Source organism: Eptesicus fuscus, chromosome 10 (genome assembly GCF_027574615.1).
Source record: "Eptesicus fuscus isolate TK198812 chromosome 10, DD_ASM_mEF_20220401, whole genome shotgun sequence".
In the NCBI taxonomy this organism is placed as follows: Eukaryota; Metazoa; Chordata; class Mammalia; order Chiroptera; family Vespertilionidae; genus Eptesicus; species Eptesicus fuscus.
In genome coordinates, this window is record NC_072482.1 from 22,256,842 (window position 1) to 22,271,707 (window position 14,866).

The 14,866-nt window shown below is 36.2% G+C and overlaps 1 protein-coding gene across 1 annotated transcript in view; it reads left to right on the plus strand.

The window, feature by feature from the left end:
- Positions 1-14,866, plus strand: part of MLIP (muscular LMNA interacting protein) — a 241,872-nt gene that overhangs the window by 148,200 nt on the left and 78,806 nt on the right. The window contains exons 6-9 of the mRNA XM_054722545.1: positions 5,382-5,447; positions 5,531-5,614; positions 5,719-5,778; positions 14,710-14,754. Of these exons, the coding sequence (XP_054578520.1) occupies positions 5,382-5,447; positions 5,531-5,614; positions 5,719-5,778; positions 14,710-14,754 (255 nt within the window). The remainder of the gene's footprint in view (positions 1-5,381; positions 5,448-5,530; positions 5,615-5,718; positions 5,779-14,709; positions 14,755-14,866) is intronic.

Sequence of the window (14,866 nt, forward strand, 5' to 3'; positions counted from 1 at the left end):
CGATTGGTTCTCCTTAGGCAGTTGTCTACCATGCACATAGCTCTTTTAAAACACTTAGCAAATCATATTTAATTATGCAAATTGCTTGTTTTATTTTTTATCATCAACTATTTGAGAGAACATATATTTTTTTTGCTTAAGGTTTATTGAATCAATTATTTTATTTTATAGCTGAGTATGTCTCTAAAATATCCAATTTTATTCACAGGATTTTAAGACAAACTTTTGTTCAGAGGATTATAAAAATAAAGGGGTCTGGTGTACGACAATTGGGATGATGACAATTAAGAATCTTTCTTCAGGGTAGAATAGCCTCCTCAATTCTGCTTCCATGGAAAAGATATAAGGGACCTTCTCATATAAAGGAAGTGAGTTGGTTTTAGACTTGGCACCTTTTAACAATTACAGAGTACAGTCACAATGGCTGCCCTAGTAGTAACGGCTATCGTGTATCAGACACTAAGCTGAGTACTTGACTATCCTCACAGCTCTGTGAAGATTTTGATGATCACAGATGCCAAGTAGATACTTCAAAGCAGTGGGGCTAGTAACTTGCTGAATTGAAACTCAAGTGGACCTGATTATCCCCCAGACTTTCCCTGCTCATCGCACAACGGCAACATCAACTAGCTAAAGTGAAATATTGAGGAAGAGATGATGATTTGGGATCCCTGTCTACAACACTTTTATTTTTTTTTCATTATTTGCTAAAATATATTTAAATTCTCATCAGATTAGAGAAACTAAAATATCTTTTTAAAAGAAGACCAATGAAAGGAAACTGGAAATGATTAAGCTCTGAGAAGAATTTAGTGACTCAGAGGAATTACAAAACCAGCCCAATTCTTTGAGTGACTGGGAAAGATGAGGTGAATTATAGTGGAGGAGGTGCTGGCTGGAAATAGGAAAATCCCTTCTGATACCCTTGATTAAATGAAGGGAAAGTATGGATTCTTCTGCCACTGAGCCTTAATGAATGGATTTGGAACAGTCTTGTAATGGTTTGCAAAAATTCCTTTTCCTCTGTGTGGGAGGAACAGACATTTAATCCCTCAAAGATGTTAGCATTAAAAACACCAAGTAGATTTCACAAATTCTTGAAAATTTTAAACCAATCATATGATAATAATCTAGTGATAAATATTCCTGGGTCTTTAAAGAAGCTGTACTTTTATATATCCAAAAGCCCCTTTGGTTTACAGGGTACACATTTCCCCCTTTTCTTCAGATTTGAATGCTATTCAGACTTGAATTTCCAACTAGATAACCTAAGTGAGATTTATTTTCTAAGAATATCTTCAATCCTACAGGTGGTTTTGTATTAATGACACACACACAAAAAAAGCAAAGCTTTTGTATCTCTCAGAAGATTTATTCCACCAAATGGCTGGGCAGATTAACAAAGTATACAAGCATTTAGGTTGAGCATGAATCATTGATGGGGGATGGTTAATTTGATCGTTACTAAAATATAGTAACTTGCCCATGAACTTTTTGAAATCCAATCCAATTAGATAGAGTAGGTATCACAAAAAGTTTCATAAACCCTTTTAGATTATTCTTCCTTTGAAAGCAGTTAAGTTTCTAACTCTATTTAGAGTGCAACTAATGCATTCTATCTTTAGATATTTTTTAGAACTTAGTCCTATTTCGAAAAAGAGTAGTAGATTAGACTGATTTAATATATCTGATGAAAAATTGTTTGCAATCCCATCAGAGATGCTCCCTTTGCTGGGAGAACACCGATTACAGTTTATTGGCATCTACTAATATTCCCATAAGGACTTGGACTTATAAGGCTTGCTCATAGCTATTAATGATAATAGCTATTAATAATAATGTAGTATTGATCTCAAACTATTTTATTTTAAAAGTCAGATTTAATAGGTCTCTTTAAAAAACAAAACAAACAAAAAAAGGGGGACCACAAAGTTGGCTGTCCCAAGCAAAATATAACTACTTTTAATGAAAATATTTTGGATAACTTATATTAATTAAGAATCTTTGGAAAAGGAATTCAAAGTATGTCCCAATTATGCCTCACTTGGCTACAGTCCAATTTGCTAGACAAATATATGTTTTTAATAAAAATATGTTATTGGAGAATATATGAGAGAACTTCACTCAGAATGAATAAATATAAGAAACATCAATACAATCCTGCTGGCTAAGTTGTGAAAAAGCAATCGATGGTAATATTTCCTTTTAATAGAGATTTAATATATTTAATTTTAAATTTTTACTATAGAAAAGAGAAACTACGTTTTATGGCTGCTAGAAAGAGTGGATCAAGATGTACTTTGATAAACTCTTGTCAATAAAAAAAATCAATTCTGCTAAATTTCAAAGCTATTTAAATTCAAAATAACACCCTCCCAAATTTTAATGCAATCGTAATATTGTCCTCATTTCAAAGTTTCAGCACATTACTGACCTAATACCCGTTATCTTCCTTAATTTTCCAGTCATTCTGCATAGATTTATTTTTGTTCTTTGAGTAAATGTCAGCGTTTTAAATAGCCCAAATGAAAGTTGTGTTTGCCTATAGTAAGTTCCCACAAAGTAACCAGGATATTAGCCTTTATTGGTTTTATCTGTAAAAAAAATTCTCTCATTAAATCAACACTGACCACTTCCTCAGATCTTTGAACAAATTTAATTGAAAAATGGGGAAAGAAATTATTTATTTGTTAGTTAAAATATTTAAAGAGTTTAAACTACTTCTCTAGAACATTTTACTAAGGAGTATTAAAACCACATTTTTTAATGATTAATTAATTAACTTCATTTACTTGTCAGTTTACCCTTTCAATCCATCCTAAAGATTTTTATTGAGCACTTATCAAGTGCACTTTCCTGAATATACAAAAATAAATACCATTTTTCCCAATTGAAATATGAAAAATTTTCCAGTAAGGTGGAGATACAATTGAAAAAGTAATTATGATGCAATATTATTAAGTTATGTGCAAAGTGATAGGGTGTGTCAACCTGACAAATGTGTCATATAATTAGAGTAAAAGAGAAAAGGACTAAGAATTAGATAAAGCATTTTGAAGAATTAAATCTGTTGTCTGCCTCAGATAGAAAGGCTCACTACGAATTTGTTTTAAAGTATGCTATTGACACATAGAATAAAGTAGAATATAGAACAGCTCACATCCATGCAAATGATAAATGAAATAGTGTCAATAAAGAAAAGGGGAATAAACATATGAAAGAAAACCAACCTCAAAAATTATCAGGGAAATGAAATCTAAAGAGAGATGTACATCTGGATGTTAACATTTTTTTAAGTGTGAAAATAAGCTCTAATTCATTGCTATGATGAGTATAAGATTATTCATTTCAAAGGACAATTTGAGAATCCTATCTAATAAAAGAGTAATATGCAAATTGACCATCACAGCAAAATACAAGATGGCTGCCCCTCAGTGGTCAAAGATGGCTGCCCTCATGTGGACACAAGATGGCCACCACAAGATGGCCAGTAGGGGAGGGCAGTTGGGAGGGACCAGGTCTGCAAGGGAGGGCAGTTGTGGGTGATCAGGCCAGCAGGGGAGGGCAGTTGGGAGGGACCAGGCCTGTAGGGGAGGGCAGTTAGGGGCAATCAGGCTGGCAGTGGAGCAGTTAGGCATCCATCAGCCTGGCAGGGGAGTGGTTAGGGGTATCAGGCTGGCAGGCATAAGCAGTTAGGGGCAATCAGGAAGGCAGGCAGGTGAGCAGTTGGGAACCAGCAGTCCTGAATTGTGAGAGGAATGTCCGACTGCCCATTTAAACGGGCAGTCGGACATCCCTCTCGGGGTCCCAGATTAGAGAGGGTGCAGGCTGGGCTGAGGGACAACTCCCCTCCTGTGCACGAATTTTGTGCACTGGGCCTCTAGTATCTGATAAAGGTGGCTCTCCGTGATTACGCTATTGTGCAGGTACTTTAATCTTAAAATTACAAATGTGTTTCTAAAGAAATGTGTACATGGATCATAGTTGTTACAGTTTATAACATTAAAATTGGGGACACTTCAAATATCCAGCAACAGAAGAAAGTATCCATTTTTGTGTGGAATATGTATACAGTGGAATTCCATGTGTAAATGAATGACAATATATAACTACATGGAAAAAGAAATAAGGTAGGAAGGAATTTTGAGTGTTATGGATATGTTTATGGCCTAAATTGTGGAGATGGTTTTATGGATGTATATTTATTTCCAAATTTATCAGTTGTGTACATTAAGTAGAGGTTTTTGTTTATCAGTCATAATTTGAGAAACTGGTTAAAATAATAACAAAAAACAAAGCAAGTTCCAGAAATGTACATTAAACTTACACAAAATTAGAAGGATTGCATAAAACAACCTCATAGTAGTTGTTACATTTTGAAAATAGTTAAATGTCATTTGAGGCCAAGTTGGATGAATAAGGTAGCCAAGACTTTTTGTTATATAAATAATTACAAATGAGGCTAGATTTTAAAATTCTGTGTGCATGTTTCTTGTAAACTGGTTCTGAAGCATTTTCTCAAGAATAATTTTTATACGTTTTGAGAAATGCCTACATCATTGTTATTTTTGTGGGTAGCTTCTCAAGGTAACTGCTTTGAAGGGAACAAGGCTCATCTGGATGTATCAAGTGTCAAGTTCTACTTTGTATGTTTAAAAACTCAGCCTCCTTTCTTTTTTAAAAAATATACAATTTTTATTGATTTCAGAGAGGAAGGGAAACGGAGAGAGAGATAGAGACATTAATGATGAGAGAGAATCATTGATTGACTGCTTCCTGCACGCCTGACAATTGGAATCAAGCCCGCAACCTGGGCATGTACCCTCACTGGGAATTGAACTTTAACCTCCTGGTTCATAGGTCAATGCTCAACCACTAAACCCCACCTGCTGGTTTAGTCCAACATCTTATAATATACTAGAGGCCCGATGCACGAAGATTTGTGCAAGAATGGTCCTTCCTTACATTGGCTGTTGGCATTGCCTTCCTCTGGCCGTAGCCGCCTTTCCGCCTTCCCACACTGCCCAGAGGCCCAGAGTGGCTTGGGTGGTGTGGAACGCCTATGTAGTCGCCCTGCCTCTGGCTGCTCGGTGCCTGTGTATGCATATTAACCTGCCATCTTTGTTGGGTTAATTTGCATACTCATTCCTGATTGGCTGGTGGGCGTCATGAAGGCATGATCAATTAGCATATTACTCTTTTATTAGTGTAGATATTTTGATTCCACAAGAGAAAACATGTCAGAGAAGAGCTCATCAAATTATTTGAAGGTTTATTTCTTGGAAATATTGAGATATACAGGGATTTCTTTAAAAAGACTTTTCTATGACAATTATATTTGACTAAAAGCCTCACATAAGAACTATTTCATTTACCACTAGGCACTAGATGAACCAGCCAAAACTGAAAACGTCTCCAAGGACAACACATTGGACCCACCTCTGGAGGTAATGACTTCATATTACCCCTGCTTTTGAAGTACAATCCCAAAATTCATTGCTAACTCAGTACCTGGTTTCAATTCTTCCAGTTTTGTTTTCCTGCACAGCTCAGGCAGCAAACTGAAGAGCTCTGTGCTACCATTGATAAGGTCTTACAGGATTCCTTGTCTATGGTAATGCCTTAGACTAGAATGTGCAATTCAAACATTTGCTTTGCTTCTCTTCACTTACCTCTACTTGAGTATATGCATCATAGGCTTGTCCTTTTTTTTTCCAGCATTCTTCTGGTTCTCCTTCAAGTTCTCTACAGAAATTGTTGGGTTCTGACACTACCAAAGTATGTATGTGTTTAATATAACTTACTAAACCATGAGAGTTTCTATAACAATGATTTTTAAGCTTCAGGTCAAAGCCCAATAGTGAATTGGGAAGTTATTTTAATGGATAGAAATGAGCATTTTGTTTTGTTTTGTTAGTAAATAACATTTTAAAAATAGAATAGTAAGAATGTAAAATATCAGACTCTATTCTAAGTAGTGTATATATTATTGAAATTTATTTCAATTTGTTTACATATACAGTATGTGTTTACATGTATGTGTGTACAGGGTTGCAAAGTAAAATCTGTTGTTAACTATGTATGGGCTAAGTTCAAACCAACCTCTGTTATATGTTGGCATTTGCGGGAGCTATATGGAAGTAACTGCATGTAGAATCTGTTGCCTAATCTCATCTCAAACCCTACCTTCAGTAACTAAGTAATTCACAGCCACTTAGAATTATAGAAGTGGAAAATGAAGTAGACTAAAGTAGCATTAGTCTAAGAGCTTTAACACAAGTATTATTTCTGGAATGTCTTTTCTTTTGAAGCTTATTTCATTGTTCTTTGACTCAGAGGGAAAGAAGCATGAATATTAGCTTCTTATGGCACTACTAAAGCATCAGTTGTTGAATTTACATAATTAACTATTTTCTTCTTGTAATTGTAGCCAATTTTATTTGTTGGAATAAAATGCTACATTTTCCCAAAAATTTTTGAATGTTTAATACAGACCTACTCATCCAAATTTAAAAATGATTGTGTTTTTCCTTTATTGACAATTGTTAATGGTTTTTTTTTTTTTTTTTGTCAGCCTTATATTCTCTCTTGGAATTACTATACTTTTTGCATGTTCTTTTTAAAAATTGGACACTGTGTGTATAAAATAGGTTTTAAATGTAGAAATTGCTTATAATTAGAAAAGTAATCCTATTATCAATTGGAACATTATAGACAAATATCCTATATAATAAAAGGGTAATATGCAAATCAACTGAATGGCAGAACGGCCAGTCGCTATGACATGCACTGACCACCAGGGGGCAGATGCTCAATGCAGGAGCTGCCCCCTGGTTGTCAGTGCACTCCCACAGGGGGAGCGCCACTCATCCACAAGCCAAGCTCATGGCTGGTGAGCACAGTAGCGGTGGCGGGAGCCTCTCCCACCTCTGCGGCCATGCTAAGGATGTCCGACTGTGGCTTAGTCTCATTAGTAGGACATCCCCTAAGGGCTCCTGGACTGCTAAAGGTCATAGGCTGGACTGAGGGGACTCCTTTCCCCCACAGTGCACAAATGTTGTGCACTGGGCCTCTAGTTCATTAATAATGACATAGAAACTTAGTAACCATTAAAAATTATATTTTAGCCGAGAGAAATGAATAATTGTAGTTTATGTTTTTATTAAATGTTTAATTGTATATTTTTTGTCATTTAATATAAAACTTTGCTTTGCCAAATAAATATATGTAAATTTTAAAATATATATTTTAATTAACTATAATGGGAATATGATTTAAATAGCAATATATAAATACACATCTTAATTATTGATTTATTTAACAAATATTTAATGCTTATAGTGTTTAAAAACATTATTCTACATCACTGCTATTAAGGCAATTATTTCATTCAACAAATATTTATTAAGTGCCTACTATGGGCCTGGCACTGTGAGGCATGAAGGAGATAATGCTGAACAAGGCAGAGTAACCTAGAGGGGCATACTTTGGATGTAGTAATCAGAAAGCAGAATTCAAGCTGAGACCAAAGATGGGGAAAAGCTAACCAGGAAAGATCAGGGAGAATAGTTTTCAGGCAGAAGAGTAGGCATATGCAAATTTCCTGATCTGAAAAAGCACTTAGTGTGTGAAGGTGAAGACAAGTGTGATTGCATCCTCGTGATCCAGGGGTAAACTGTAAAATGAGATTGAGAAGGTGGGCTAGGGACAGTGAAGATACCTATATGCCATGGTATGAAGTTTGGGTTACAAGGGAAATGGGAAGACATAAAACTCTGGGGGAAGTAATATGAAACCATTGAAAAAGATCACAATGGGTGCTGTGAAGAGGCAACTGATGTCGGAGAGGCAGTCAATGAAGTTGTCCTGGATAGGGTTGGTTCATTGCCAGAGAGCAGAATGTGGGTATGAGAGAGAGATTGCAGACTTGCTACAGGTTGGATGTGAGTGTGAAGGAGAGAAGAACCATGGGTGAGCACCAGGTCTCTTCCTTGAGCATAGATGGCCGTGAAGAAGGCACTGTGTGGTGGAGGAAAGAGAGTTGATGTTTGTTTTTGAGGTGACTTTGAGGTATGTTTCAAGAGGGACTTAAACTTATGTGTCTGGTGGTAGTAGGAGATATTTGGGGATGACCAGCACATGGATGTTGTGAGCTCCCTGTACAGAGATTCAAAGAACAAAACATTGCAGGTGCAATAAAGCAGGTGGAGTGGGAACCTGCAAAAGAGAACAAACCCATTGTATAAACAAATCAGCAGTATGGTGTCATGAAGCTACAAGAAGAGGCTATTGAAGAGAATGTAATTGCTGTAATTTCTGCCAGAGGCAGGGAAAGCTAAGCCTAAAGAAGTATTTATTAAATTTGACATATATTTTGAAACTATATTGCTGTTTCTTATGTGTTGGTGTTCATTCTCAATTTTTTAAATAACTTTTACTAGCATTTATAACCCTTTTGAACCTAAGGTTCTGTTTTTAGTCCAGTATGAAACAGTGACCTCATATATGTAATTTTAAATTCATGTTTTGTTAATTTTTATTACTTTATTTATATATTACTTTAAAACTTTATTTTTATCTTTCTATAAACTCTTTAGTTTTATTTTCTTTAGGACAACATTTCTGGATATCACTTTTGTATTCAATCTGAGAATCTTTTTATCTGAGGCCTTAAGCCATTTATAATTACTATTAATACTAATTTCTGCTATCTTATTTCATATTTTCTACTTAAAATATTTTCTTTTTTGCCTTTCTTGCTTTCCTTTGGATATTTTGACATATACTAGTTTGAAACTTTTTGAAAAATTTTACTTTATATTTTTGTTAGTTTTTGTAGTTACACATAAATTATTAAGGGCAATAATTATGTTTATTTTTCTATCATTTTAAAGCTTACATATATTTTCCCCCCAATTAGGTAAGTATTATAGCACTTTCATTTTTTCACATTTTTAAAAATCAGGTTACATACTCACACAGAAAAAAATTGTTAATATATTTTGGACTTATACATTTGAATTATTATGCTTATGTTTTCATTAATCTCTTCTTTATTTAGATACTTATTTTTATTTAGATCTTTATTTCTTACAAATTTATAGCTTAATCATGTGTTTACTTTTTTCTTTCTGGAATTTTGTTGAAAATTGTATTCAATGAGGTCTGATTGTGTTGATTTTATTACCTCTGTCCCTGAAAAAGCCCCCTCCTTTCTATTCATTTAAATTATAGTTTTGCTGGACATAAAACTATAGATCTTCTTTCTTCAATACTTTTTACCCCAGGCTCTTTTACTTCAGTAACATTCCTGTGAAGTATTTTGTCAACGTAATATTCACTTCTCTTCTATAGAGTGATCATTTACAGAGTGGTACTGTAATCTTTTAGTATTTTACTTTATCCATAATGTGACTGATTTTTCCTATAATGTGTCTATGTGTGCATTTTTTTTTAATGCATCTAGATTAGTATTCTCTTTGACCTTTTACTTGGGGTCTTTAGTTTTTTCTTCCTCTTACATTCAGGATAATGTTTAGCGTGTTTTTTTTCTTCAAATATTTTTTTCCTGCTGGGGCTTTTATAATACTGATATTGTTACTTTTGCTTCTGTATTCCATATCTTTTAATCTTTAAATATTTTATTCTATTTATTACTTCCTAATTCCTTTGAGAGGATTCCTAGATCTGATATTCCAGTTCAAAAATTTGTTCAGTGTCTATTTTATCCTTCAATGCCTATGAAAATTCTTTATTGTAACATATATAGTTCTTTTATTTCAAGTCAGGTTTATTGAGGTACTAGAGGCCTGATGCACAAAGATTTGTGCAAGAATGGGCCTTCCTTCCCCTGGCTGCCAGCACCACCTTCGTTCTGGTCCGGAGCCTCCTTTCCACCTTCCCACGCTGCCCAGAGGCCTGGAGCAGCTAGGGCAGTATGGAACACCTGCATTGTTGCCATGGGAATGATGCAAGCGTCCCACCCTGCCCTTGGCTGCTTGGCGCCTGCATATGCAAATTAACCCACCATCTTTTTGGGTTAATTTGCATACTCATTCCTGATTGGCTGGTGGGTGTTGTGAAGCTAGTCAATTTGCATCTTACTCTTTTATTATTGTAGATAATTTACTCACTGTAAAACTTACCCTTTCAGTGTATATAACTTCTGACAAAGGATACAGTTATGTAACCACCCCCACATCCAAGATACAAGAAACTTCCATCATATAAGAATGTTCCCTTCTGCTCCTTTGTGGTATCTCTCTCTCTCCCCCTCTTTCCCTCTCTCTTTCTCCAACTCAAGTCCTGAGCAACCACTGATCTTTTCTCTGTTTCTATAGTGTTGCCTCTTAAAATTTCATATAAACAGAATTATACAGTATGTAGTCTCTTGAGTTTTACTTTTTATACTTAGTAGAATCAGCTGAGTTGATTCATTAATATTTTTGCATGCATCAATCATTCATTTATTTATTTTGCTGAGTAGCTTTCCATTGTATGGTTGTACCATATATTTACTATTTGCCAATTGATGGACAATTGGATTATTTCTAATTTGGGAGTATTACTGATAGATCGGTTAAGAACATTTGCAAATCAGACTTTGTATTTTCATACGCTTTCATTTCTCTTGCATAAAGATCTATAAGTAAAATGGCTGGACCACTGTTTTTCTTTTATAGTACTTTCATTTTTCAGATGTTCTGTAAATTTTCCATGGAAACTCAAATATCTCTGGGTATATCAGCTAGCTTGGCTATATGTATGCCTGATGCCTGAGGTGGTAGGCACTAAAAGCCTAATCTCTAGCATTTCTTCATTCTGTTTTATTATATTTATTTATTTATTTTATGATAGCCTATCTAATAAAAGAGTAATATGCAAATTAACTGTCACTCTGCAACAAAAATGGCAGCCCTCATAGCCACAAGATGGCAGCGCCCAGTCCTCTCAGTCCTGCTGGAGTCCCTCAGGGAGGGCTGCCGCTGAGAGCCTGCAGAATAAGTGGCCTGGTGGAATGCTGCCCAGAGGCCCGCCTGACCCTTTATAAAAAATAAAAACAAATTCACTCCCCATGGTGCCATCCACTCCCAGTGGCGGCAGCCTGGGGTCTCAACCACTGAGTCACACCAGCCAGGCAGATATGGAGGAATCTTAAATGTTTCTTTTTAAAATATATATATTTTATTGATTTTTTACAGAGAGGAAGGGAAAGGGCTGGAGAGCTAGAAACATCTATGAGAGAGAAACATCCATCAGCTGCCTCCTGCACACTCCCCACTGGGTATGTTCCCCCAACCACATACCCTTGACTGGAATCGAACCTGGGACCCTTGAGTCTGCAGGCCGATACTCCATCCACTGAGCCAAACCAGTTAGGGCTGTCCAATATGTTAAAGAAAAAACCCTATCTAATAAAGAGGGAATATGCACGGGAGGGCATTTGGGGGTGACCGGGTTGTCAGGGGAGGGCAGCTGGGGACAATTGGGCTGGCAGGGGAGCAGTTAGGCGTCAATCAGGCTGGCAGGGGAGTGATTAGGGGGTGATCAGGCTGGCAGGCAGAAGCAGTTAAGGGCAATCAGGTAGGCAGGCCAGCAGTTGGGAGCCAGCAGTCCTGGATTGTGAAAGGCAGTTGGACATCCCCCGAAGGGTCCCAGATTGGAGAGGGTGTGCGTTGGGCTGAGGGACACCCCCCCTCATGCATGAACTTCGTGCACCAGGCCTCTAGTTTATTATATTAGAATGTGAGTAGAAGGTGCATGTGTCTCAGAATATAAAAATTCCATAATATCAGCAATTTTTCACTTGCCACTTCCTCCTTGCCTCAATGACACTCACCTTTGCCTCATTGTACCTCTGCTTATGGCATTCCATACTCCTTTTTTCCAATTCATGTCCCAGTTGTCATTACCCTGGGATCAGGAACGGACTCATGAGATGTTGGCCAGTTGTCCAACCTAAAGTGAGATGTTCCCTTCTCTTCAGTCATGCTGAAGGACCTCTTTGATGTTATCCTCATGCATTCTTCTTTGCACCATCCCTCAGGTTCACACCCTTACACTACTCCTTTGCTCTCCTTATCTCTTATGAATGTGTAAAACAAACACTTGGGCTGTGAAGGGGAGAAGGAAATTGGGTCAGTAGTGGGGTCCAGGAAGAATTTTCTCCCTGCCTTTTAAAGCTGAAAATGACAAGAGCAAGTTGGTATGCTAATGGGTTCATTCAATACAGTGGGAGGTACTGTTTATACAAAACAAAGGGATATTTTGGTAGATGAAAGACCTTGAAAGGAGCAAGGAAACTAGAGCCTAATTCAAATTAGTATTCTTTGATAAGAATAAATCAGATTGTGAGCCTCCTGTGCTTAAAACTAGTAGTGCCTACACATTTCCCTCAGAATATAAGCCAAAATCCTTATAGGACCCCGGGAGGGCCTCTGGGACCTGGCCTTCCAACACTTGCATGATCTGTTCTCCAGTGTCTCCTTTACCCACTTTCTCTAGTCCTTCTTGCCTCCTTGTTGGGCCTTGAAGATGCCATGCTCCTACCTCAGCACATTTAGCTCTTTTTAAATCAACTATATCACATTTTATGGTTTCTAGTTCCCTGTAAAAATCCCCAAGCTTCACTTTAACCTCAAACGATATGGATAAGTATGGTGATTTTTAGGCCTGGCTCTAAGAAAACCAATTTCTAGATTCTTTATGGGTCTTTTTTGGTTTATTGTTGCTGCTCATTCTCACTCACATTGTCTTGCCTTTTTATTTATTTTTTTCTGAATCTGATTGTTTGTTGGCTATTCTACTTGAAAATGTATTCAAGTACATATTATCTTGAAATGTATTCAAGTACATATGAGAATCTTTGCTGTCAGACACCAGGAACCCTAGCAAAAGAGGATTACCTTAATTTAATCAAAGGTTTTGAGATGATTTTTTTCCCCCTTAAACAATCAGTTTTAGATGCTTTGAGGCCAGGCTGAAGCCTATTTGAGATCTGGATCACTCTTACTGCTGGGCCTCAATCTATTCATGGCTCTGGGGAGTCTGACTTTTATCTCGCTACACCTCTGAGGATGTCAAATGTTTGGATCAGCTCTCAAGCAACTCAACAGTATTTGCAAACACCCCCAAGGCAAAAGCAGATCTCAAATGCCTGACTTCTCTTTTCAGATTCTCAAATTCTCCTGATCTTGCCCTCAAATTCTTCATTCTGATTAACTCACCGATGTTTTTAATAAAATTTTTTCCAACATTTTGCTCAACTTTGTTATTACCTATTATGGCAGGATTTCTCTGAGTTTCTCAGCCACCATTCTCAAAGGTGGAAATTCATATAAGGACTTTACACTTATTCCATCTTGCTGGAATGCTTTATATCTCGATACCCACATAGCCAACTTTCTCACCTCCTTCAAATCTTTGCTCAAATGTCACCTTCTCTGGATTGATTATTCTATTTAAAATTGTAAGCCATCAGTGCTCTTGACTTCCTTATTTTCTGTGGTGATATACGTGTGTGTGTGTGTGTGTGTGTGTGTGTGTGTGTGTGTGTTTGGCAGAAGCAAAGAAGGTTTACTTTGGAAGAATGTGCTATCCTAGGCTTCAAATTATTTCTACTCTTCTTTTTTTATTGAGTTTGACACCTCCTAACATATGTTGTGATTTACTTATTTATAATTTTATTGTTTATTTTATCTCCTGCTGAAATGTAAGCTCCCAAGAGCAGGGCATCCTTGTCTCTTGTATTCATGGATACGTCTGAAGTGTGCAGAACAGTTTCTGGCATACAGTAGATACAAAATGATATTTGTTGAATTGATAAATTAATTAAATAGCCAATTGATATCAGAAGTTGGAAAATGAACCTGCAAGAGAAAAATTCATGTTTACCAGGGAGTATTGAATGCCCAATTGAAACTGAATATCACTACTGATATTTATAATGACATCAATTAGCTGATTGAGCTAGTTTTCCAGTAAGATTTTGTTTCTCTGATACAGGTTTAGATAAAATGGTTAATGAGGTCCATCCATGAGGGATTCAAAGGAGAGAGAGAGGCAAGAGAGATATAAAATGACAATGTATGTAAGCGCAGAGGTACTGAAGCTTGAATGGAATTGGTAAGGGTTAATGATTTTGAAGTCTCAGTGAATGATCAGTTAATGATTTTGAAGTCTTCAAGCTGAGGCTGAAGAAATGTTGCATTAGAGATATTTGAGAAATCGAGAAGGTGGCTATGAGGTAGAGTTCTGAAAATAGGATGTTAGAAATTGAAATTTTAGAAGATTCTCATTTTATTTGTTAAGGCAAAGTATAGGAATGGTCCTAGAAATGAATGGTTGAAATGGAGTGGATGAGAATATCTTTGGAGCATGATGAATTAAGAGCGCAGAGACTTCTACGTGAATTTTGAAGTAACAAAAATCATGTAAGGAACTATTATGATTCATGAATAAACATCACCAATAAACTAGGGAAAATTAACCAGAAAGCCCATAGATAACAGTAATGAAAAGGATAATAAAATGATGTAGTTTAATGAAATGATTTTCAAAGGTACAGAGGGTTTTATATAGAAAAAAAGGGAGTAATGATTAGGAAGTCTTAATAAGAAAAAACAGGTGAACACTTATCCCAGAGGTTTAATCTTTTAAGACTATTTTATTGATTACTTTAGTATTATAATTATTTTTATTTTCATACAGACACCTACAACTCTTCCGAGATCAGCTGGTCGAGAAACCAAATATGTAAGTCCCTTCATAATTATACATTCTGCTTTTTAAATGGGTGCTTATATAGGCTTTGGAGGCAACTCAATTATACAATCATTTACATTGAATTGGTTGATTTTTTTCATAA